The sequence below is a fragment of the Wallemia ichthyophaga genome (assembly GCF_000400465.1).
Source record: "Wallemia ichthyophaga EXF-994 unplaced genomic scaffold scaffold7, whole genome shotgun sequence".
Lineage (NCBI taxonomy): Eukaryota > Fungi > Basidiomycota > Wallemiomycetes > Wallemiales > Wallemiaceae > Wallemia > Wallemia ichthyophaga.
This window is the reverse complement of record NW_008806280.1, coordinates 99,930-120,696: the sequence shown is the minus strand read 5'-3', so window position 1 is coordinate 120,696 and position 20,767 is coordinate 99,930. Positions and strand designations below refer to the sequence as shown.

General features: G+C 49.5%; 15 protein-coding genes across 15 annotated transcripts; 7 read left to right on the top strand and 8 right to left on the bottom strand.

The window, feature by feature from the left end:
• Positions 1–295: 295 nt before the first annotated feature.
• On the bottom strand, positions 296–2,356 carry J056_004170 (DNA polymerase alpha-associated DNA helicase A; the record flags this gene model as incomplete). Its single annotated transcript, XM_009269371.1, has 6 exons — positions 296–344; positions 393–445; positions 500–568; positions 636–1,394; positions 1,446–2,256; positions 2,301–2,356. The coding sequence occupies 6 exons, from the start codon at positions 2,354–2,356 to the stop codon at positions 296–298; spliced, it is 1,797 nt and encodes a 598-aa protein (XP_009267646.1).
• A 221-nt stretch (positions 2,357–2,577) lies between these two features.
• Positions 2,578–3,948, top strand: J056_004169 (uncharacterized protein; the record flags this gene model as incomplete). Its single annotated transcript, XM_009269370.1, has 1 exon — positions 2,578–3,948. One exon carries the CDS (start codon positions 2,578–2,580, stop codon positions 3,946–3,948), a length of 1,371 nt encoding a protein of 456 aa, XP_009267645.1.
• A 104-nt stretch (positions 3,949–4,052) lies between these two features.
• Positions 4,053–6,487, bottom strand: J056_004168 (DNA replication licensing factor mcm7; the record flags this gene model as incomplete). The annotated part of the gene is made up of 4 exons (XM_009269369.1): positions 4,053–6,089; positions 6,134–6,193; positions 6,238–6,392; positions 6,439–6,487. 4 exons carry the CDS (start codon positions 6,485–6,487, stop codon positions 4,053–4,055), a joined length of 2,301 nt encoding a protein of 766 aa, XP_009267644.1.
• A 164-nt stretch (positions 6,488–6,651) lies between these two features.
• J056_004167 (WD repeat-containing protein JIP5) lies at positions 6,652–7,849 on the bottom strand (the record flags this gene model as incomplete). Its single annotated transcript, XM_009269368.1, has 2 exons — positions 6,652–7,561; positions 7,614–7,849. The coding sequence occupies 2 exons, from the start codon at positions 7,847–7,849 to the stop codon at positions 6,652–6,654; spliced, it is 1,146 nt and encodes a 381-aa protein (XP_009267643.1).
• Positions 7,850–7,887: 38 nt separating this feature from the next.
• On the top strand, positions 7,888–9,365 carry J056_004166 (Sporulation protein RMD1; the record flags this gene model as incomplete). Its single annotated transcript, XM_009269367.1, has 5 exons — positions 7,888–8,227; positions 8,285–8,756; positions 8,799–8,958; positions 9,009–9,171; positions 9,223–9,365. 5 exons carry the CDS (start codon positions 7,888–7,890, stop codon positions 9,363–9,365), a joined length of 1,278 nt encoding a protein of 425 aa, XP_009267642.1.
• A 32-nt stretch (positions 9,366–9,397) lies between these two features.
• On the top strand, positions 9,398–11,761 carry J056_004165 (uncharacterized protein; the record flags this gene model as incomplete). Its single annotated transcript, XM_009269366.1, has 2 exons — positions 9,398–11,225; positions 11,301–11,761. The coding sequence occupies 2 exons, from the start codon at positions 9,398–9,400 to the stop codon at positions 11,759–11,761; spliced, it is 2,289 nt and encodes a 762-aa protein (XP_009267641.1).
• A 42-nt stretch (positions 11,762–11,803) lies between these two features.
• On the bottom strand, positions 11,804–12,241 carry J056_004164 (Coiled-coil domain-containing protein 12; the record flags this gene model as incomplete). The annotated part of the gene is made up of 1 exon (XM_009269365.1): positions 11,804–12,241. The coding sequence occupies one exon, from the start codon at positions 12,239–12,241 to the stop codon at positions 11,804–11,806; it is 438 nt and encodes a 145-aa protein (XP_009267640.1).
• A 67-nt stretch (positions 12,242–12,308) lies between these two features.
• On the top strand, positions 12,309–13,492 carry J056_004163 (Guanine nucleotide-binding protein subunit gamma; the record flags this gene model as incomplete). The annotated part of the gene is made up of 3 exons (XM_009269364.1): positions 12,309–13,108; positions 13,160–13,358; positions 13,412–13,492. 3 exons carry the CDS (start codon positions 12,309–12,311, stop codon positions 13,490–13,492), a joined length of 1,080 nt encoding a protein of 359 aa, XP_009267639.1.
• Positions 13,493–13,564: 72 nt separating this feature from the next.
• Positions 13,565–14,131, bottom strand: J056_004162 (Trafficking protein particle complex subunit 3; the record flags this gene model as incomplete). The annotated part of the gene is made up of 1 exon (XM_009269363.1): positions 13,565–14,131. The coding sequence occupies one exon, from the start codon at positions 14,129–14,131 to the stop codon at positions 13,565–13,567; it is 567 nt and encodes a 188-aa protein (XP_009267638.1).
• A 59-nt stretch (positions 14,132–14,190) lies between these two features.
• On the top strand, positions 14,191–15,098 carry J056_004161 (TIMELESS-interacting protein; the record flags this gene model as incomplete). The annotated part of the gene is made up of 2 exons (XM_009269362.1): positions 14,191–14,495; positions 14,546–15,098. The coding sequence occupies 2 exons, from the start codon at positions 14,191–14,193 to the stop codon at positions 15,096–15,098; spliced, it is 858 nt and encodes a 285-aa protein (XP_009267637.1).
• A 28-nt stretch (positions 15,099–15,126) lies between these two features.
• Positions 15,127–15,465, bottom strand: J056_004160 (uncharacterized protein; the record flags this gene model as incomplete). Its single annotated transcript, XM_009269361.1, has 1 exon — positions 15,127–15,465. One exon carries the CDS (start codon positions 15,463–15,465, stop codon positions 15,127–15,129), a length of 339 nt encoding a protein of 112 aa, XP_009267636.1.
• A 226-nt stretch (positions 15,466–15,691) lies between these two features.
• Positions 15,692–16,798, bottom strand: J056_004159 (uncharacterized protein; the record flags this gene model as incomplete). The annotated part of the gene is made up of 1 exon (XM_009269360.1): positions 15,692–16,798. The coding sequence occupies one exon, from the start codon at positions 16,796–16,798 to the stop codon at positions 15,692–15,694; it is 1,107 nt and encodes a 368-aa protein (XP_009267635.1).
• Positions 16,799–17,575: 777 nt separating this feature from the next.
• J056_004158 (uncharacterized protein) lies at positions 17,576–17,939 on the top strand (the record flags this gene model as incomplete). Its single annotated transcript, XM_009269359.1, has 2 exons — positions 17,576–17,658; positions 17,705–17,939. 2 exons carry the CDS (start codon positions 17,576–17,578, stop codon positions 17,937–17,939), a joined length of 318 nt encoding a protein of 105 aa, XP_009267634.1.
• Positions 17,940–18,128: 189 nt separating this feature from the next.
• Positions 18,129–18,740, bottom strand: J056_004157 (6,7-dimethyl-8-ribityllumazine synthase; the record flags this gene model as incomplete). Its single annotated transcript, XM_009269358.1, has 1 exon — positions 18,129–18,740. The coding sequence occupies one exon, from the start codon at positions 18,738–18,740 to the stop codon at positions 18,129–18,131; it is 612 nt and encodes a 203-aa protein (XP_009267633.1).
• An 84-nt stretch (positions 18,741–18,824) lies between these two features.
• J056_004156 (Folylpolyglutamate synthase) lies at positions 18,825–20,426 on the top strand (the record flags this gene model as incomplete). The annotated part of the gene is made up of 1 exon (XM_009269357.1): positions 18,825–20,426. One exon carries the CDS (start codon positions 18,825–18,827, stop codon positions 20,424–20,426), a length of 1,602 nt encoding a protein of 533 aa, XP_009267632.1.
• Positions 20,427–20,767: the final 341 nt, after the last annotated feature.

Sequence of the window (20,767 nt, the reverse complement as noted above, 5' to 3'; positions counted from 1 at the left end):
CGTTGGCGTTTGAGGTGTAAATACGATGCTGAAGTGGGGCTGAAGCATTTAAAGGCTCCTTAGCTCTGAAATTACGCGTCTTTATTTGTGTGCGCGGTGGTGTGCACCTATCCAGATCTGCGGTTGCGGCGTAAGAGGAAAGTAGCACACGCGGGTACGCTTAAAACACCCATGTAAACAATTGCATCCAATTCATCTTCTTTCAAATCATCACACTCTCAGCCAATCAGATAGGAGCACGCAAAAAAGTCTATTTATCTACTCATTTGCTTATCTCGTCATCTACAAAGAAAAATTACTCAGGCACCTGAATATCAGCGTGCTCTTCCAAAAAGTCCATCCACCTGCGCGTGTGATAAGCTAAACACAAATCAAAACCTCAACAAACTCACTTCTTCAGGTATGTGCTCCCGCGTCTGATAGTTGCGCTATTCCCGACGACAATCTGCAATGCAAAATCAGCACCCGGCCAAATGAAAAAAAAAATCAAAACACCCACCAGCTGCCTTTTAGCTCTGGTCATAGCCACATTCAACCTGCGTTCCTCCTTCAAAAAGCCTACTTCGCCCTAAAAGAAAAAAGAGAGTAGTGAGCGGTGATCAACTAACTAAAAGCACAAAGCGTTAGACACCCACTGCATCATTCGAGCGCACAAGCGACATGATCACTACTTCCTCCTCGCGTCCCTGTACGCCATCGACACTGCCGATCTCGCAACCGGGGTATGTACCTCTCAGAGCGTTTTTGAGATGTCCCACTTGAGCTTGATAAGGGGTGATGATGGCGATCTGGGTATCGAGGACACCTTGACTGACGAGCTGTCCAACCTTTTCGCGCACCACTTCGACCTCATTTTCGTTGTACTTGCTGCCCTCCTCCTCGCCCTTCTTCATCTCCTCCGAGTCGACGCGCTCCATGTAGTCTAGACCATCGGTGTCTAAAAGGACGAGGGGTGAATTGAGCTCTATTTCGTCATGCGCTCCTTCGTGCGCTTGTACACTGGGCAGATCGAGCAACGTATGGTGCGATACTGACGAGTGTGCAGTCAACGCTCCCCCATACATTGATTCGGACGGGTAGCGCATTATAAGATCGTTCATGCGGTATTGCTCGCTGAGTAGCGTCTTGATCCTGTTGCCGTGTATTCCGACTAACCGTTCGAAGAGGGTTTGGTTGAGCGAGGCTAGTGGTTTAAGGGTAGGTTGGGTGGGTGGAGAATGGCTACTGATTGATGTTTTGGAGAGTGCTGCAGTTGCTTCTTGTGTATCTTTTCCCCCATTGGCACCCTCCTCTGCCTTCTTCGCGCCATCTTTGGGTATTATCTTGGGTACCTCCTTCTTCTTCTTGCCCGGCTGGGCGAGTACGGTGGGTGGTAGCTGGAGGGGGTCGCCTGCCTAAATAGCAAGGTCAAATTTCAACTCATCCGCAAAGTGTTTTAAACTCACTAGAATCAGTTTATTGGCTTTGAGGACAGGGATAAGACAGCTAGGTTCAAGTGCCTGTGTGGACTCGTCTATGATACACACATCAAAATGTTTGTTGTGCAGCTGACGTCCGCCTGCGCCGTGCAGGGTACACAGTACTACTTGAGCGCGAGTGATGAGGTTGTTGAGCACCCCAGCAGATCGCTTGCGATGCTCCTTCCTCAATTCCCTAACTTCATTCCACGCATTCTTCCGCTTGAGCTTGCCTTTAATACGGCCGTCTTTTAAGTCTTTCATCAAGTCCTCGAGCTCCTTCTTGACGTCATTGACGATATCATTCTGGTGCGAGTGGGAGGTCTGATACTCGAGGGTGTGTGGTTGGAGAGAGTGCAGGATGCGTGCGGGGTGACCGAGTCTGGTGACGGGGATGTTGTGTGCGGAGAGGCGCTCGAGGATGTTGTCTACAGCCAAATTGGAAGCACCGCAAACTAAAATGCGCTTATTTTGAGTTATTAGCTGACGAATAATTTCGATTAGCGTGTACGACTTTCCAGTTCCTGGCGGGCCGTGGATAAGGGATAGATGATCGGCAGAGATGCACCGATCGACGGCGCGCTTTTGAGAATCGTTGAGTGACTTGTCGAGGTAGAGCGCAGGTGGAGTCTGGCAAAATGTAGGCTTGGACAGGCCAAAGATAGTGTTGATTAAGGGAGATTGGGTGTTTGAAGTGAAGATTTTCTGGTAGATGGAAATAGTGTGTAGCAGCCTGTTATAGGTGGATTCATCTTGAAGCTTTACGAGGTAGATTGGAGAAGGGAGATCGAGCTCATCTCTGTCGATGGAGATGGTAATATTGTCAGTTGTGGAAGAGTAAACAACACCTCGAAATAGCTCGGCGTTCTTTGTGTCGACGATAGCAGCGAGATCGCCATTTCTGATTAATTCATGTTAAATGATGGGAGTATAGGATCAAGGAGGAAAAGCGTACTTAAAAACGTGTTTGTGGGTGGTGGATAGCGAGATGAGCAGCTTAGAAGAGTACGACAGCGAGTAGCTGGCTAGATCAACGTTTATTTTGAATATAAAATTATTTTTAATTTCATTCAACTCGATTGATATTTCACGTTTATACGCATCTAGGACGCAATCCATCATGTCTTCCGTATCGAGTGGGAGTGAAAGCGAGAGAGAGAGAGAAGAAGAAGTGTACTCGTCGAGTAGCGAAGATGAGGGAGATGTACAGAATAAGAGAATTAAGCTCGCAAAGGAGTATTTGAGTGGTTTAGACGGCGAGGATGTCGAGACGACGTTGGAATCCAATTTACTCGAAAAGAGCAACAAAATGAATAAATTTATATCAGCCAATTTAAATATTAAGACAGTTAGATCTATTAAGCACAAATCACCACTCACTCACGCTATCATTTCATTTACTTCTACCACACCAATCCTAGTATTCAGCGCAAAGGATAATAATCTATACACGCAGCCCTTAAACTCAAAGGACAGGCACAGATTACCCACTAGGCACCCCTTATGCTTAGCAACTTCCCCTGATTTCAATTGGCTCGCTGTTGGTACCTCAATCAACACTATCGACATTTACAACACCCAAACATCCCCTTTCTCCCTAATTACCACTATTCCTGGCTTCAAAGACTCGATTACCTCGTTATCCTTTAGAAAATCAACCCCCACTGCGCTCTTCGCTGCCAGTTTAGACAGATCCATCAAAATTTACTCTTTCCCTCCTAGCCCACCAGACCCTCCATCCTACGTAGAGACACTCTTCGGACACCAAGACTCCATCTACTCAGTCGACGTACTCAGGTCTGACCTGGCGCTGAGTGTTGGATGTCGCGACAAATCTGCGCGTTACTGGAAAGTAGTAGACGAGTCTCAATTAGTCTTTAGAGGTGGTGGCAGATCTAAGATACGCGACATGATAGACGGTGCTCTTGACTTCGATGCTCAGGGCATGGATGTTGACGGCGAGCCCATTCGTCGTGGCAAGCAAGCCGGTTTCGTGGAGGGCAGTCTCGACGTGTGTGCCATGATCGACGAGCAACATTTCCTGACTGGTGGTGACTCAGGATTCATCAGTTTGTGGAACATTGGTAAGAAGAAAGCTATCTACACTAGCTATCTCGCACACGGCGTGCACCACCACCACTCGGAGACTGAGGGCGTCATCAAGCAGCCCAGAGGAATCACTGCGCTCGCTGCATTTCCCTACTCGGATCTCTTTGCTAGTGGGTCCAGCGATGGCTATATTAGGCTATGGAGGATAGATGCGAATCTTAAGGCTTTCTCTAAACTCGCAGAAATCGACGCTAAAGGATTCGTCAACTCCATTCAGCTCGTTCAGGAAGAGCAGGAGAAGGATCAGCTCGTCCTCGTTGCCGCTACAGCTCAAGAACCTCGCATGGGTAGATGGGAGAAATTGCCGTCATCTGCTGCCAAGAATGCCATCGTAGTGGCCCATCTGACACACCAAAAAAATTCAACACAGTCATCTCTATAGACATAAGATTAATTTGATTAATTTATATAACTTATATTACATTGGACGAATCAGAGTGACTGTGACAAGAACTATGACTACAACAACACCGAAGCAAAGCGCTCCTACAATTCATCGACGAAGCGTATCTGAGTACCGCCAGCGACTCTTTGAATGATATCGAGACGTTCATACTCGTTGATAGTATCCATAAGCGCATCCTCTGTAAAGCCCTTAGCTAGCACTCTATCTCTAACCTGGCGGAGATTAAGTTGAAGGAGGTCATCGTCACCATCGCCCTCTCTACCAGCGGCATTAATGCGTCTAAGATCGCGAATAATGCGCCAGATTTTAGAAGTAGCCGACATATCATTCTCTGCACGATTTCCATCCTTACTATCGTAAAGGGAGGCTTTGGAAACGTCTAGTAAACGAAGCGCCTCGTCCACATCAGCGGGCTCAACGACGTCAGCAAAGCGCAACCTAGCGAGGGCCTGTGAGAGACGAAGAACGCCAAGGAGGGTACGTGCTGAGGTGTAAGTAAAACCGGACTCATCCTCCTTCTGCGCCTTGCGCAACTGAACGTAAGTGCCGGTGAGATACTCAGCCACCGCCTGGGGTACGACAGGACGTTTCTGACGAGCGAGAGCGATGTAATGCCTCATTATCACCGGATCTACAGGCTCATGTTCTATTTGTGGATGCTGGTTGTGCATGTGCACGTAGGTGACATGCTGCGCGAGTCGCTCGTCCGCCTCGCGACTGGGTGAGTCGAGCATGAGGAAGAGTATGTCGAAACGCGATAGCAGTGCAGCGGGCAAGTTGATGTTGTCTACGGGGGATATCTTGGGGTTGTAACGTCCGAGGAGTGGGTTGGCAGCTGCGAGGATTGATGTGCGGGCGTTAAGGGTAGTCGTGATGCCTGCTTTTGAGATAGATATAGTTTGTTGCTCCATCACTTCGTGGATGGCTGTACGATCCATCTCTTCCATCTTGTCGAACTCATCGATGCAGCAGATACCATTGTCGGCTAGGACGAGTGCACCGCCTTCAAGAACCATCTCGTCGGTGACGGGGTCGCGCATCACCGCCGCTGTCAATCCTACTCCAGAGGAACCGCGTCCCGTTGTGTACACCCCGCGAGGTGCTATCTTGGATATGTACTTGAGGAGCTGCGACTTGGCTACACCTGGATCACCCATCAGACACACATTAATGTCTCCACGTATTTTCATCCCGTCTCCCATCCCCTTAGTTACACCACCAACGAGCAGCAAGAGCAGAGCTTTTTTTACGTCGTCGTGGCCGTATATTTCTGGAGCTATCGAATTGGCAAGCTTGGAATAGAGGGAAGGATCCTGGGTGAGTTCAGCAATCTTTTCCTCGATCTCGGGGGTCAATTCCATTTCGTCGTACTGCTTTTTGAGCTGGTGGACATACTGCGCCTCGAGGTAAGTGTCTTGGAGGAGACCAGCGCGTATAGCCCTAAAGCCTGTGTAAGGCTGAGGAAGGAAAATACCAGCGATATGGCAAACGTCACCTGGATTAACGGTGCGAGCGAGATTCCCATACATATGAATGGTCATTGTGCGCGGTATATGTCCGACAGGGACCTGTTCTGCCATTTCCTGCACCTTGACTTCTTGGAACGCCATGAAGCGACATGCACGTGTTTGTTGATGTAGCGATCCCTTCGTCTGGTTGATCTGGCAGTCAGAAGACACACAGTCGGTGATCGGAGTGAATTGTCTCGAGGTGATTTCTTGGAAAATCTCATGTCCACACGCGTCGCAGGTGTATGCGTTGAACTTGAGGCATGGCTTCACTTCCGATACGCGCGTCACTATCGCCTTAACGGTTACCAATTTACCGACGTCTGCACCGCGGATGGTGCGCACGGCGAGAAGAGGGGCAGCGTTGCGTGGCTTGAAGTAGAGGTTGTAGCGACGCATAATCTGCTCAGGGAAACCCTGCATGCCAGATTCTTCATTCTCCGACTGCTTCTGGCGACGCTGGTGGGCGATAGTGTCGAGAACGTCGTCTTTGCTGGAAATGTCGAGCGTAGGCTGCGGCATAAGCTTGTCGACCGCTTTACTGAAAATGTCAATGTAGCGGCGCGTGTTGTTTGTGATGCTATGTACGAGGCTGGGGCCGCCTTGGTGCTGCTGAGAGTGAGTGGAGCGGGCGGTGAAAGGCGAATACTCACACTAGCCACGTCCTCAAGATCAATGACGAGCTCCTCTTGTAGTCTGTTTGAAATCCGTTGCTGTGGGTGTGTTAGAGTGGTGCGCGTGTACGCCCAAGACGCACGAGCTGATCCATGTATTTGAGACCGCTGGGTGGATTGCCCGGATTGGCTGTGCTTGAACCATACATGTTCACATCTTCCATCCCAGCCAATAGCGTCGCGTCAGATTGCTCGCGCTCATTTGCTTTGTGCTTCCCAAGGAAATCCTCTGCCTTATCTGGGGACAGTGATAAGAGGGGATATAACACACACGCCATACTCACTCTGTTCATCATCATAGCTTATGTTTATCTGTGGCTGGTTCGTTGCCATGGCGTTATCGGTGATGATGATGGTATTCGCGAGACGCGTGGTGAGATGAGCTATCAAAAGAATCTGTATTAAAGACGCGTCACTCCATGTACTATGTGTATGTGCATTTATATGTCCATTTCTACGCGTATTTCTCAATAATACATCTGATACAGAGTGAAAATTTACAATCCATCGAAAAAGTCTTCATCTTGTATAAATTGCTTATTCTGCTTGCTCTTCTTGCTCTTCTTGATCGGCTGTGGTTGTTGTGGGGTGTCTGAGTCTGAATCTGAGTCTGAGTCTGGTGCGGTGGCTGTAGCGGTGGCTGTGTTCTCAGCATCCTCAGCATCTTCAGCATCTTCACCACTCTGAACACCCTCTACTCCCTCCATATCCTCCTTGTCATCCTCACCATCGCTATCCTCAAACATATCATCGACTCTAGTCATCATGAGTTCTTCATTATGCGACATGGACGCGAGCCACTTGCCATCGCCGCTAAGTTTCATTCTCTCGATTGGAAACTCTCCATGATCGCCAATAACGCCCATGAATTTGGTTGGCAAGACGCTCATGACGCGAATTAGACCATCAGACGAGCCAGTAGCAAGAATAGACTGGCCCAAGCTAACGAGAGCGTCAATAGACTGAGGATGACCTGGTATCCGATCCACACAGTCTCCCCAGCCCTGCTTGCTATTAAATATGGAGAGGACACCCAGCTGTGTACCGACGGCGTACTTGGATGTACCTGCGAGTGGGGCAATAGAGAGCAGCTCATCCTCCTGATCCTCGCTATGCCCCACAGGCTCTGGTTTGTTATTGCGCACGTCAATAACGCTCAGTGTTCCATCAGCTGAAGAAGAGAGTAGTTTTCTATCAGCATCTTCATAGTGGAAATCTGAGATATAGTCGAAGTGGTGCGTGTATGCTCGCAGTGGCTCGGGTTTGCGCGTGTCCCATAGCTTCACTACGCCTTCGTCGTCGCCAGTAGCGAGGAGGTTTGGCATGGTCAGTTTGACCCTACTGATGGGCTCGCCGTGTGCCTTCTGCGTGTGTGCGGCTGTCTGTCCGGTGATTGCGTCTATGTGACTGAAATGCCGGTGTAAGTCGTGTCTTCTCGCTTCCACCGACACACACCCACCTCATCGACCCATCCTTAGAGACTGCGTAGAGCGTGTTCCCGTCTCCACTCACATCCAATCCACGACAGCTTTTCTTGCTCGGCCTCACTCGCAGTTTCCTCTCGTAACCTTGTTCCGTATAGCTGAACCCCTTGATTTCCCCAGTGAGGAGACCGACGTAGACGTTATCCGAGTTGGGCGAGAATACGCAGTCGTGTGGTTGATTTTCCAGTGGAATCCTCGATAATCCGCTCATCGTTGTTCTGACGCAACCACCATCACCACCAACGCAAAATGGCACCGACAAACACACGCAAGCTAAGTCTTCCCCAGCATTTCTCTGGCGCCAAGACCCAGGAAGCGCGGGCGAAGCGGACGACGAAAGCGTCGCAGAAGCTTAAAGTGCTGCCCGAGGAGCCGTCGTTGAAGCTGGGCGGGGCAGGACACGGCGAGAGGCACTCGGAGGACAACGACGACGACGATGAGGAGGATGACGAGGAGGAGGACAACTACGATGACGACGACTTGGCCACGCCTGCCCCCGAGGTCTACCAGCAGATAGCGAGGATACCTGCAGGTGCACCGCGCAAAGACGCGAGACTGCTCACCAAGAAGGAGAAAGAGAGGTTGCCGCGTACGTAGAATATGGTGGAGAGAGTTGCGCATCTTTGCTCACAATATCCCAATGCAGGCGTCACGGCTTATTGCACTGCTAGCTCATATCGTCAGCCAGAACTACTCAAACATCTCGAATCTAGACGATACACTCACGCTACCGATCCCAGAGTGTTCGATGACGTGATTTACACGCCTTACGTGCCTCACACCCACGCAAACGCAAGCACGCACTCACACTCACACACTGACGCAGAAGCCGACTTGCTCGGCGTGCCAGAACTCGTCGATCGGAAAACATCGCGTTATCAGCGCTTCCAACTCGGCGCACACACCCCAGACGTCTTCTTCTTTTCCGAGACGGGCGTCGTCGTCATGTGGGGCATGGAGGAGGCGATGGAGAGGCGAGTACTTTCTATGCTGAAACGCTTCGAGGTGGATAAACTGGCTGCTGAGGATGTCGAGATGGAGGATCTCAACTTCTACTACGCCGATTATACGCGTATTTTCCATGATGTGATTGCCTTGCTACGTGGATCATCATTTATGTGGGTCTCAAGTTGCTAAATAAACCTTTTAACAATCTGTAGGACCAAATTGGCACTGTCTCATGCACTAGCACAGAGCGTGAAAATATCACTCTTCGAGGAACTGATATCGGCGACAATTGAACAGACAAAGGATATACCACAGGACATTGCAGCGTCGGGAAAGATAGGTATGCCTAGGAAAGTGATAATGATGCAGATAGTGAGGGTGTTTTGAATATTTTCATGAGGGAATACTAAGTGAGAATACAGGGACAATTATTCATACTGCGGATGAATATCAACGTGGTTGGATCAGTTTTGGATAGTCCAGAGCTGTTCTGGACATATCCCGATCTAGAGCCGCTGTACCTTGCGTTCAGGCAGTATCTGGAGGTGAGGCAGAGGATAGATCTGTTGAATGCGCGAGTGGAAGGTGGGTGAATATATATATCAACAAGTATAACCAAAATAACGCGTGTTGTAGTTCTCCAGGATCTGCTCAGGCTGCTCAAAGAGAGCGTGTATAGCAGACACTCAGAAGGACTCGAGAGGATCGTGATATGGCTGATAGTGGTTGAGATAATACTCGGTTTGGCTACGATAATTGTAGATGTTACAATGTCTTAAGTGTAAATTTAATCTCTTTGTCTGTGACCGTCATGTGGGTGCTGCGAAGGAGAGTGCTGGTAAATAGCCATAGAAATATAAACACAGCTTCTATTTTCCACAATAAATGGGCTAGGCCGGTTGATTTCAAAGTTCCTGAGGTTACAAGCAAGGCCAATGGCAAGGACACTCGCAAGGCTACTAGTAATCCTACTAGTAATCCCACTAGCAATCCCAATACCACCTCTCCACAAACCAAAACCCAACCAATACCAGCGAACAAGAAGAAATCCGGCAGGAGTTCGCTGCTGAGTGGCGATGTAGACCCATCGGCTTGGAAGAAGACAAAGTCGAAGCAGGCAGCACACGCGCCGACCAAGTCCAAGGAGAAGAAGAACACATCCAAACCACCCAATAAAGCACCAGCACCCGCCAAACGTCAAGTATTCATCCCAGCATTCATATCCGTAGCGAACCTAAGCAGGCTATTCAACATGCGCCTCGACAAGCTACAGCGGATAATGATACATTCCGGGCTGGACAATATGCAATACGACAGGGTGCTCGTATCTGAAGACGCGTCTCTCCTCGCTATGGAGTGTGGTTTGGAACCTGTGCAGAATGAGGAGAGGGCATTCGACCTGTACCCTTCCCCACCACATTCTGAACCCGACTCTCTCCCTCTGCGTCCACCCGTCGTCACTATTATGGGTCACGTAGATCACGGCAAGACTACCCTGCTCGATAGGCTCAGATCTGCAGCTGTTGCACCCTCGGAAGCGGGTGGCATTACCCAGCACATAGGTGCCTTTTCCGTGGCTGTGTCGAGCTTGAGCACCAACACGAACAGCAGCGGCAGTAGTGGCAGCACCACCACACCGACAACAGACTCACCCAACAGCATCACTTTCCTCGATACACCTGGCCATGCAGCTTTTACAAACATGCGCGCACGCGGTGCGAGTGTGACGGACATAGCGGTGGTTGTGGTAGCCGCGGACGACGGAGTGATGCCGCAGACAAAGGAGGTGATTGAGTTATGCACGCGCTCCAACCTCGGTGTGATCGTAGCCATCACCAAATGCGACAAGGCAGGTGTAGATACGACAGCGATCAAGTATGATCTCCTCGCGAATGGAGTCACGCTGGAGGAGTTCGGTGGCGAGACGCCAGCCGTGTTAGTATCAGCTCGCAGTGGGCGTGGAATGGCCGAGCTGACTGATACGATTGCCGCACTGAGCGAAATGCAGGATTTGCGTTCGGAGATGACGGGCCGCGCTCACGGTGTGGTGTTGGAGAGCCGCGTCGATAAAGGGCGGGGTAATCTCGCTACTGTGCTCGTCACGCGTGGCGTACTCCAAGCAGGCGCGTGCGTTGTGGGTGGCGCGACGTGGTGTAAAGTGAGACAGATGGAGAGCGATAAGAGGGAAACTGTCAAGAGCGCTCAGGTTGGCCTTCCCGTTGTCGTCGCTGGGTGGAAGGACCTGCCTAAAGCGGGCGATGAGGTCCTCGAAGCTACCGGCGAAGATGAGGCTAAACGGGCTGTATCTAATCGTGTGGATGCTATGCACCGCCTCAAAACTATGGCCGAGCTCGAGGTTATCAACGATAAGCGCCTCGCTCATCGTGAGCTGAGAGAGAATGCTAACGAAACCACCCATGGAATTAGCCACGATGATAACGCGGAGAACGCCCAAGATACTGCACAAACACCCACTAAATACCTCAATGTCGTTGTCAAGGGTGACGTCAGCGGCACAGTGGAGGCATTCGTAGCGGCGTTGGAAGATATCGGCAACGAACACGCGCGTGTCAAAGTCGTTGCGAGTGGGGTGGGTGATATAAGTGATTCGGATATAACGCGAGCAGTGGCAGGTGAAGGTGGGTTGGAGTGTTAGCGTTATTGTTATCGCTAGCGTCATTGAAACGAGGTAGAAATGTTAACACACACATCAGCATCTATCGTAGGATTCAACGTTAAAGCCACACGCAGTATAATGAACACAGCAGCCATGTCGAATGTACAGCTGACGGTGGATGGGGTAATATACCGATTGCTAGATCAAATGAAGGTACGCGTCAGTGAACTACTCCCACCGATAACGGAAATGAGAGTACTGGGTGAGGCTAGCGTGGTGGAGTTGTTCGATATCAACGTCAAAGGTCGTACATTCAAGCGGGTGGCTGGAGTCAGAGTAGGGAATGGAAATATCACAAGACAGGGGAGTGTGAGAGTGATCAGAGGTGGTGAGACAGTGTATACGGGTAGATTGGATACTTTCAAACATCACAAGAAGGATATCAACCACGCAGGTAAAGGATTAGAGTGTGGATTGGGATTTGAAAACTTTCAGGATATGAAAGCAGGTGATGTGATACAGTCGATAGAAATGACGTCACGTCGACAGGCTATGTAAGTAAAGAATAAATATATTGCTAGAATTGTTAGAATGCGCGTATCAATCATCTTGGTCTGAGTAATGGATGAGTTTGTTTGAGGCACTGGCTAAAGCAGCACCGTTGTTTACGTTATTGTCGTTGGGATTAGAAAGTCTATTGCGTAACAGTGTATTGATAGCTAGCTGATCAGCCTTATTCAATAGAGACATCTTATTGGTCAATTGCCTCCTCATATCCCAGTTTGGTCTCTTTGGTGCGATATTGAAGATATCCAAATCCTCATTACGCAGCTCCTCATCTTTATCGAGGATAGAATCAACTAAACCAGTGACAGCGGATTCGACTGTGTCGACGGAGGTCTGGCTGTTATCGCCCTTCTTTACCTCTCTACTCGTTGGATCGTAGTTTCTGAATTTAACTATGTGCTCGCCGGTGCCGTGTGTTCTATTATTCAAGGCTTCCAGACGCTGCTTGCGTGTATGGCTGGCTGCTTCCATGGTGGTGTTGGTGCTGGTGGTTGGCAGCCAACAGCGATGATAACCGGGATACTTAAAATATTCATTCATGGCTATTAAATTGCTACAGGCTATAAATCATACAGATAAACTCGGTTGGCCGCTCTGTAATCACGATAAGCGTGTACTTCTCCTTAGAGCCAATACACAAAGGCATCCACAGGAGTTGTTTTATAGGTGCTCAATTGGCGATAGTGACAATTGCCAGTATTTCTTTTGGCTCGCTGATTTCGAGAAATGCGTTGATAGCCACTTGGACGAGGTACAGAGCACAACAAACCGCAGACACATAATTCAAGCTTGTATCATGGCAAATGATCAATACAATAAGGGCAGCTGGTCAACTAACACCAACGACGACGTTCTCGCCGAGTTTGATATCCCGAGTGGGGGAGGTAGTATTGTAGATGGTGGTCAACGCACAAACAAAAGAAAACATCAAAGCGAGTGGGATATTCCAGCCACACCCACCAAATGTCTCAATAGCCAGTCCACATCACAGCCACAGCTACAGCCACAGCCACCAAAGAAGGCAAGAAAAACACACCAATCAAGGCACTTAAGGCACTCTCCTAATCCATCAAACTCATCAGATTTCTTTGATGCTATCAATACCCCAACAAAACCCACTAAACCCGCTCAACCCACTCGCAGACGCAACAGCAGCGAAGAAATACTCGTTGACCATTTCAGCAAACAGGTTAATGAAATAGCCTCGTTGCACAATACCATTGCTAGTCTACGTGATGAGTTGGCTGAGGTAAAGGCGTTGCTCAAGAGAGAGCGCAAAGTGAAAGAAGTTGAGCAGACCGAGTTGAGTGGCATGCTCTACAAGGCTTATAAGAAGATGTAAGCGTCTAGACAAATGTATTCGAATACACGTTGGTTTCATTACAACAGCCACCACGAGCCACCTAAATACTCGAGTGATCAAGTCATGACAGGCAGACCTCACAAGCAAAGTATGAGCGAATTAAAGCTTAGACGCCTCAACGAACACAACCAGAGACTTAAAGATGATTATGCGCGTCCACGGATCAATGTCAGCGAAGCGAGTCAGGGATTAATTAGGTTTTGTAATTCCACCAAGGATTATTTGGTAAGTTATGGAGGCTGTAGTTCATGACAGTCACACTAACACACTCCCCTCAGATCCCCTCTGTCTGGGGCCCTGTCGATAAGAAAGAAGACCCATACGCACCACAAGGCGGTGGATGTTGTGTGGTTGTTTAAATGCAAACCATATATCCAATCTTATATCCAAGGTATAAATTCATTTCTATATTCATTTATTCATTTATTCATTTATTCATCATCTGGTACATGTTCATCGATATAATTGAGTAATTTAACGTTGATAGTGGTGTGTTGGTGGCCGAGTAGTTCATCCTCTGTGAAAGTAACAGCGGTGTGCATATTAACCATTTCAAGCGCACCTCGAACGCAACCTGCGAGTATGTTGCTGTAAAGGAGGCCTTTCTCGACAGCTGAATCGGGGAGGGCAACGAACTGATTAAGCGGATTATCGAGAAGAGTGAGCGAGTATTCATCGTGGGTGATATGCGACACTCCAACGCTAGCATTCAGGAAGACCTTGAACCCCACGCTAGCCACAACGTCAGCTGTCTCAGCGAAGACCCTACATTTAGCCAAACCCGGGCTATGTTTTGCGAGAAACTCCTCAATCAGACGCACACCAATTCCATATCCCATTCGATCCAGTGCGCTATTAACCGCGCCAATATCCTCGTAGTCCTCCCACAGCTGCTTCACCAGTGCCCCATAAGTCATCACGAAAAGCTCCGCATTTATCTTGTCGCCCTTCCCGCGCCACTGCTCTTCACCGAATTGCTTGAGTTTCGCCGTGTTCATTGGTGTGCGTGGTGTGTTCACCGTTCACTCCCAACACACTACACACTACACACACGATCATGTCTTTCATCGACTTTGACGCACCGCCTAACCTGACTCGCAGACCTGCACGCGAAATGTCCGAGGAGCGCGTTGTTGCGCCGGCGAGCACGCGTAAGCGCACGCATACACAGGTGGATAACGATCGAGAGGATGAAAGAGCACACGACGACCACAGCGCACACAAGCAAACAGTCGACGATATATTCGAGTCGATAGGCGACGACCTCGCCACAGCCAAGCAGCCGGCCGGGGGAGAAGACGACGACGACGGCGCGGTTCAAGGCAAACCTAGACGCGTGGTGGCCAAGATAGATGCAGAGAGGTGAGTGGGAGTGGGAGTACTGTCTGAGTGACTCACTCACCAACGAACAGACTCCTCGGCACACACGGTTTACCTGCGCTCATGCACGATAGCGCTCACTGGAAATTCGCAGGTAAGGGGCACGAATGGGCCGATTTGCGTAGGCTGCTCGCCAGATACCACCTTTGGACACATAAACTTTTCCCTAAATTGCAGTTCGGCGATGTCGTAGAACGCACGGAGAAGATTTGCCATCAGCGTCGTATGGAGGCTGCTTTAAAGGGGTGGAAGGATGCTTTGAGAAGGGGTGAAATGGGTGTCGGTGGTGTCGGTGGTGTCGGTGGTGTGGATGGTGTGGAGCTGGAGCGGGAGGGAGAGAACGATCACGACAAGGTACACGACAATGAGAATGCATCAGAGAAGCACCAACAAGATGCCCTATTTAGATCGCCATCGCCACCGCGATCACCACCGCCACCGCCACCGCGTAACAAGGCTGACACGCACGATGACATTCCAGACGACATACCGCCAGATGATGAACTGGGCGGGATGGACGCAGACAGGGATGCACTGGAGAACGAAGCATTGGCAGAGCTAGAGAGGGAGCTGGGTGGATTTTGACCTGATAACGTGATGACTTGAAAGCTTTTTATTTATGTTGTACTTTAGCCAATTTATCGAGTTTATCCAACAGAATTGCTGTGGTGCGTTGGTTGAATGCTGGACTGCATCCGCGTAAGAGGCCTTCTAAGTCTTCTGATTGATTGGTAGTGTTGGTGTTACTGCTTCTGCTGCTATCACTGCCAATACTACTACCACCGCCCCCCAGGCTATATCCAAATTGGGTTATGTGTACACGCACTTGGACACCCTCGAGTAGCTCGACTGTCGCTGTGCATGTATCGATCGGTGTGTAGGAGGATATTAGAGACTGGTTATACTGTTCACTCAATGCAAGTAACAGTTCGTTGTGCAGCGTTTCTGACATATGAATCGTTTGAGACAGAGAATAGAGTGGATTTTACCATTTGCGAGGCATTTTGAGCAGCAAGTCTACAACATACAGATAAAAACTGAGACTGAGACTGAGACTGAGACTGAGTGCCAACTCATACTGCACTGCACTCAACTCGATGAAAGATTTTCAATTGCACAAAGCACACAAACGATACACTAATGATCGATGATCGATTGTCCATTATAAATAACTTCTTCTACCCATTATTGGCCATAGTATTGCCACTTCCCTTCTCCACCTCCTCGGTATACCTTGCCCAATTCTCCGTGTCAGCGCGCTGCTGATCCTGAGCACGCTGAGCAAAGAGAGTGCCATCGAGCTCAGTGTCTAGCTGGAGCTGTTCCTTGCTAGTTGGTTGATTCTCACTCGCAGGTCCACCCCCCTGTATAACATTCCCCCGAGCCTGCTCGTCTTGGAGATACTCGTCAATGGTCATTGTAGGAAGACGGTGGCTGGGTTGAAACACGCCATCTGCCATCTGCTGTCGTGTAGTGTGTGTACCGCGCGGCATTATCGTGAATGGTCGCGTAGGTCTGCCTTCTTTGTCGAGGAGGTTGTTGGCGGGTGCATTAACTGCACTGTCCAATCTCCATGTCGAATCGTTTGCAGGGGTTTGTGTGCGTGTGCGTGTGTCGGTTGTGCTGTTGCTGTTGACGTTGCTGAGGAGGTCTAATTCAGCATGGATAGAATGGATTTGAGATTGCGATAGCGAATAGAGGTATTTAAGGAGTCTGATGAGGTATTCGCGGAGGATATCGTCGTCGTCATCGTCGTCGTCGTCACTGTCCTTGTGGTTGGTGGACTGAGCGGGAGAAGATGAATTAAAGGTGGTATGAAACAAGCCACTATCAGGCTTATCTTCTAACAACTCTTTATACTCCAAAACCTCAGATTCCAACCGTTTGTGCTGTTTAAAACGCTGAATCTTTAAATCACGCTGAGTGGAAGGATCTTTGGAGTCACCGTGTATAGTGATACCATCAAAACCAATTGAATCTAACAATTCTGTGAATTGAGTGTATAGATTGAGGCATTTCGATAGATTCGATTGTCTGAAATCCACACTGCCAAATTTAGAACTGTAGATGAATTCTGGATGAAGATAATAGACTATAAGATATCTCAACCTATTTAAACTGAGTTCGCTGTGATGCTCGTGTGTATCGGAAGTATTCGCAGTTGCAGATAGTCTAAACAAGATGGAGTTGACTTTATCCAATATATTCTCGTCTCCACTCTCCCCAGATTCATAACTTGAAATAATTTCTTTTAAAATTTCCTTTGTTGGGATTGTGCAAGTCATTGGAGAAGCGAAACCACCAACAGGATATAAAGATAAACAAAACGCAGGTCGTTAAACTCGCTGAAATGCCACGTAGACAACCACCAACGCCACTGAAGCTGATCCCAAATAACATTCCCTTACCCTCCCGTAGTTCATCCAAGTACACGCTGCCAAAGCCGTTGCCAATTGCTGTTTTGAGGGGGAGTGATAGTAATATCGACACGCTCAGCACCTTCAGCAGGACTGATTCATTGTCTTGTATCGCTTCAGCCGCTTCAAACAGACAACGAAGCAGCTCACTTACAAGTACATCGTCCACATTAAGCACAACAAGCACAAGTTCATTCGATAGCGATCACTCTGCAGGCTCACAGTGGTCCTATTGATTTACCAAATATCAAATATGGCTTATAACCCAGCTCATTGGCTCCATTGGTTTATATCTCCACTCTGGCATACACTTTCAACTCAAATGGCTGGCTCATTTGTCTTAATTGACTCACTTGGCAATACTAGCAATCTCCCACTTATTCTACTCTCATTTCCCACTTTGCACAGTCAGGACTGACAAATTTTCACATCGATATAAATAACACATGTACAACAAACGCATAAATTCCGTTGAACGATTTCAATGCACCTAGTCAAACATGGCCCATCCCCATTTACCCTAAAAAATATTCTTAATTAGAGTTGTCTCGCCCCCGCCTGACATCCGTGCGCAGTCTGGACAACTCGATCGACAAGACTTGCTCCCTACCGACGTCGACGTGGAGTGTTAGATAATCAGCCCAGATGAAGCTTACGGAAGCCAAGACGGACAGTCTTTTCCAAGACCTTGACCCTTTCAAAGCTGGGCGTCCTGGGCGTCCTGTAGTGTAAGTCAAGGCTTGAGTAGCAGGAACGGCACTGACACTCCAAAAGACAGAAAAGATCGAGATCATCCTCATCAGTCTCATCGACTTCGTCTGCTTCAACTTGCTCAACGTCCTCTTCAACCTCACAGAGCAATTCTTTTGAGTTTGACGGTTATTTGACCAAGCAGCAGTCTTTCTGCGTTCCACTCAACGACCACTCCCCACGCCTCACCAGTCCCGTAAAAACACTCCACCGTCCACCTTCACTTCTCTTCCACCTCCCTAGAAGGGCGCATAGTTAGAGGCTAGAGAGGTCAGAAGAAGCAGAATAGACAATCAAGAAGAATAGAAAGTCATGGAAAACCACAGCGCTACCAGATAGCAGCATATTCACTCATTGAACCACTTTATACGAATTCGACAACTCGACGGGATCGATCCATTGTAATATCCACATTCATTAAGCGTGTATACTTTATCAAACTAACTACTCATTCAAACACCCCTTTACTCCACTTTGCCGATAGACCAGCGAGTTCAACAGCCGAGTCTGCCCAACTAGGACCGTGATTTTCGAGGCCACCTGGCACCAAACCCGCTCTGCTTCTAGCCTGTTCCTCGTTATTGCAAGTGAGCACGCCGAATACGACGGGGGTGTTCTCATCGAGACTGACGCGCATGAGGCCGTCAGTCGCAGCTCCAGCGATGTATTCAAAGTGTTGTGTGCTGCCTTTCACGAGGACACCGATAGATACTACAGCGTCGAACTCGCCGACTTTAGTAGCTGAAGCTGTGTCTGTTGATGCGCCCGGAGCCTCTGGAGAGCTGAGTGGATCTAAACCCGAGAGCAGGTTCTGTGAATGCCCTTGCTGAACTCTACCAGCGAGAATCATCTTCTTGGTCGCAATCGGTAATTCCCAGCTACCAGCGATCTGCTGGATAATTACATTCTCAGGCTTAACTCCGAGTGAGAGAAGACGATTGCGTGTGCCTTGGACGAGTGCATCGACAACCTCCGAATTCCAGCGGGTGTGCACGATGCCGATCTTGAGATTGCTGCCGGAGAGAGAAGCGGGTGGCTGCGGCATTGAGTGGGGGGCCATTCTGATGGTTGATTGGTTATTTAGTTGATTGGTTGATGGTTGTTAGTTGTTGACTTGTTCGTCCAGCACCATCAATATCACTCCATGAAGAAGACTTACCAACACGCCATCGAATGCCTCAACAGCCTACAGAGCAATGCTGCTACTATCGCCGCTTCCACTTGCGCACGCGAGGCTCGTCGTGGACACACGCTCCGCGACATGGAGGTCTATCTACGCCGGATGGGATACACGCCAAGCGATCTCAACAGACTCAACGTCCTTCACATCACCGGCACAAAGGGCAAGGGCTCCACTGCCGCCTTTGTCTCGTCCCTCCTCCAGTCCCTCAATCCACACGCCAGCGTGGGTCTGTACACCTCCCCGCACCTCGTAGCCGTCCGCGAGCGTATACGCATCAATGGCCACCCACTCAGCGAAGAGCGTTTCGCCAAGTACTTTTTTGACGTGTGGATGGCTTTGGATGGCGTGGGCGAGGATGAGGTGAGCGACGTGGACAGCGTCAACAACACACACTCCACGTCCACTCTCCCCAAACCCGCTTACTTCCGCTTCATGACGCTCGTAGCTTTCCACACGTTCCTCGCCGAAGACGTAGACGCGACCGTCCTCGAAGTCGGTATTGGGGGGTCGCTCGACTGCACCAACATAGTCCCCGCGCCGGCAGTAGCAGCTGTGAGCAGTCTTGGTCTCGACCACACGGCTTTGCTAGGCGGGACTATTCGCGCGATAGCCCTCAATAAAGGGGGGATATACAAAGCAGGCGCCGCGGCACTCACCGTCCCTCAGCCCGAAGATGGCGAGGCCGTTCTGGCGGAGTGTGCTCAGCGCGTCAATGCCCCTTTCGGCGTAGTCGACACACGCGATGCTCCCGCTAATCACACCCTCTCACTCCCCCTCGGCCTGCCCGGTGTGCACCAGGCGCTTAATGCGCGACTGGCCGTCGATGTCGTGCGTGCTTTTGTGAATGCGGGAAAGAGCAACAAGTTCGCTAGCTGGAAAGGTGAGCTAGAGGGGCACGATTGGAGAAATGGTCTTCCGCAGGTGTTCGTCGACGGTCTCACAAAGGCTAGGTGGCCAGGAAGGTGCCAGACGGTGGTAGATCCAAGACGGCCAAGCACGACGTGGTTTCTTGATGGCAGCCATACCGCTGACAGCCTCACTGCATGCATGCAGTGGTTCGGCGGGGTTGTGAGAGCGCGGCGGGAACGGGAGCTGGAGGTGGAGCAGCCACAACAACACACTCGCACTCACCTCATCTTTAACTGCACTAAGGGCAGGTCACCGACCGAGCTGCTCGGCGTGGTCGCTGCCTACCTCACCGCAGCGGGCGCGAACATGGAAACACTCTTCACCTCGGTCATTTTCTGCACCAATCTGACCTACACGTCGGGCGAGTTTGCCAGCGATCTCACGGCTAGGAATGTAGACGTACTCACTATACAGGAATTAGAGGTTCAACATGAGCTCAAAGCGGCGTGGAACTCCCTCCTCCCCCAATTCAAAGGCTGCGTTGAAGTACTACCGTCGATCGAGGCTGCTGTGGATTATATCGATAGGAGTGAGAGCCTGAGTGTGAATAGTACCAATAATCCACACTCACACACACACATCCTCGTCTGCGGCTCACTCCATCTCGTCGGTGGCGTTATTGAGGTTGCGCGCTTGGCTGATGTTGCGCTGTGATATGTCTGACTCACTTTTTTTTTGTCTCTATAGATTAGCTAGAGTACTCTATAATTTAAATGAATTGCATTTCTCGCTGCTAAAATTTGCATTTTGTGTATATAAATCCACAAACCCACACCCCCACTCGCATCCAAACACCCAACATGGGCACCGTGTACATCTTCGCAGCGCTCTCCATCGGCTACTCGCTCAGACAATGGCATGTAATATACAAATCCTACCCAATCCACAATCCTGCGTACCAGCAGCTCTACAAATCCCTCAACTCCATCATCCTCGTCTTGTGTCTCACAATTTTCACTCTTTGGTTTAGCAAATACAAACAGAGCGGGAGTATT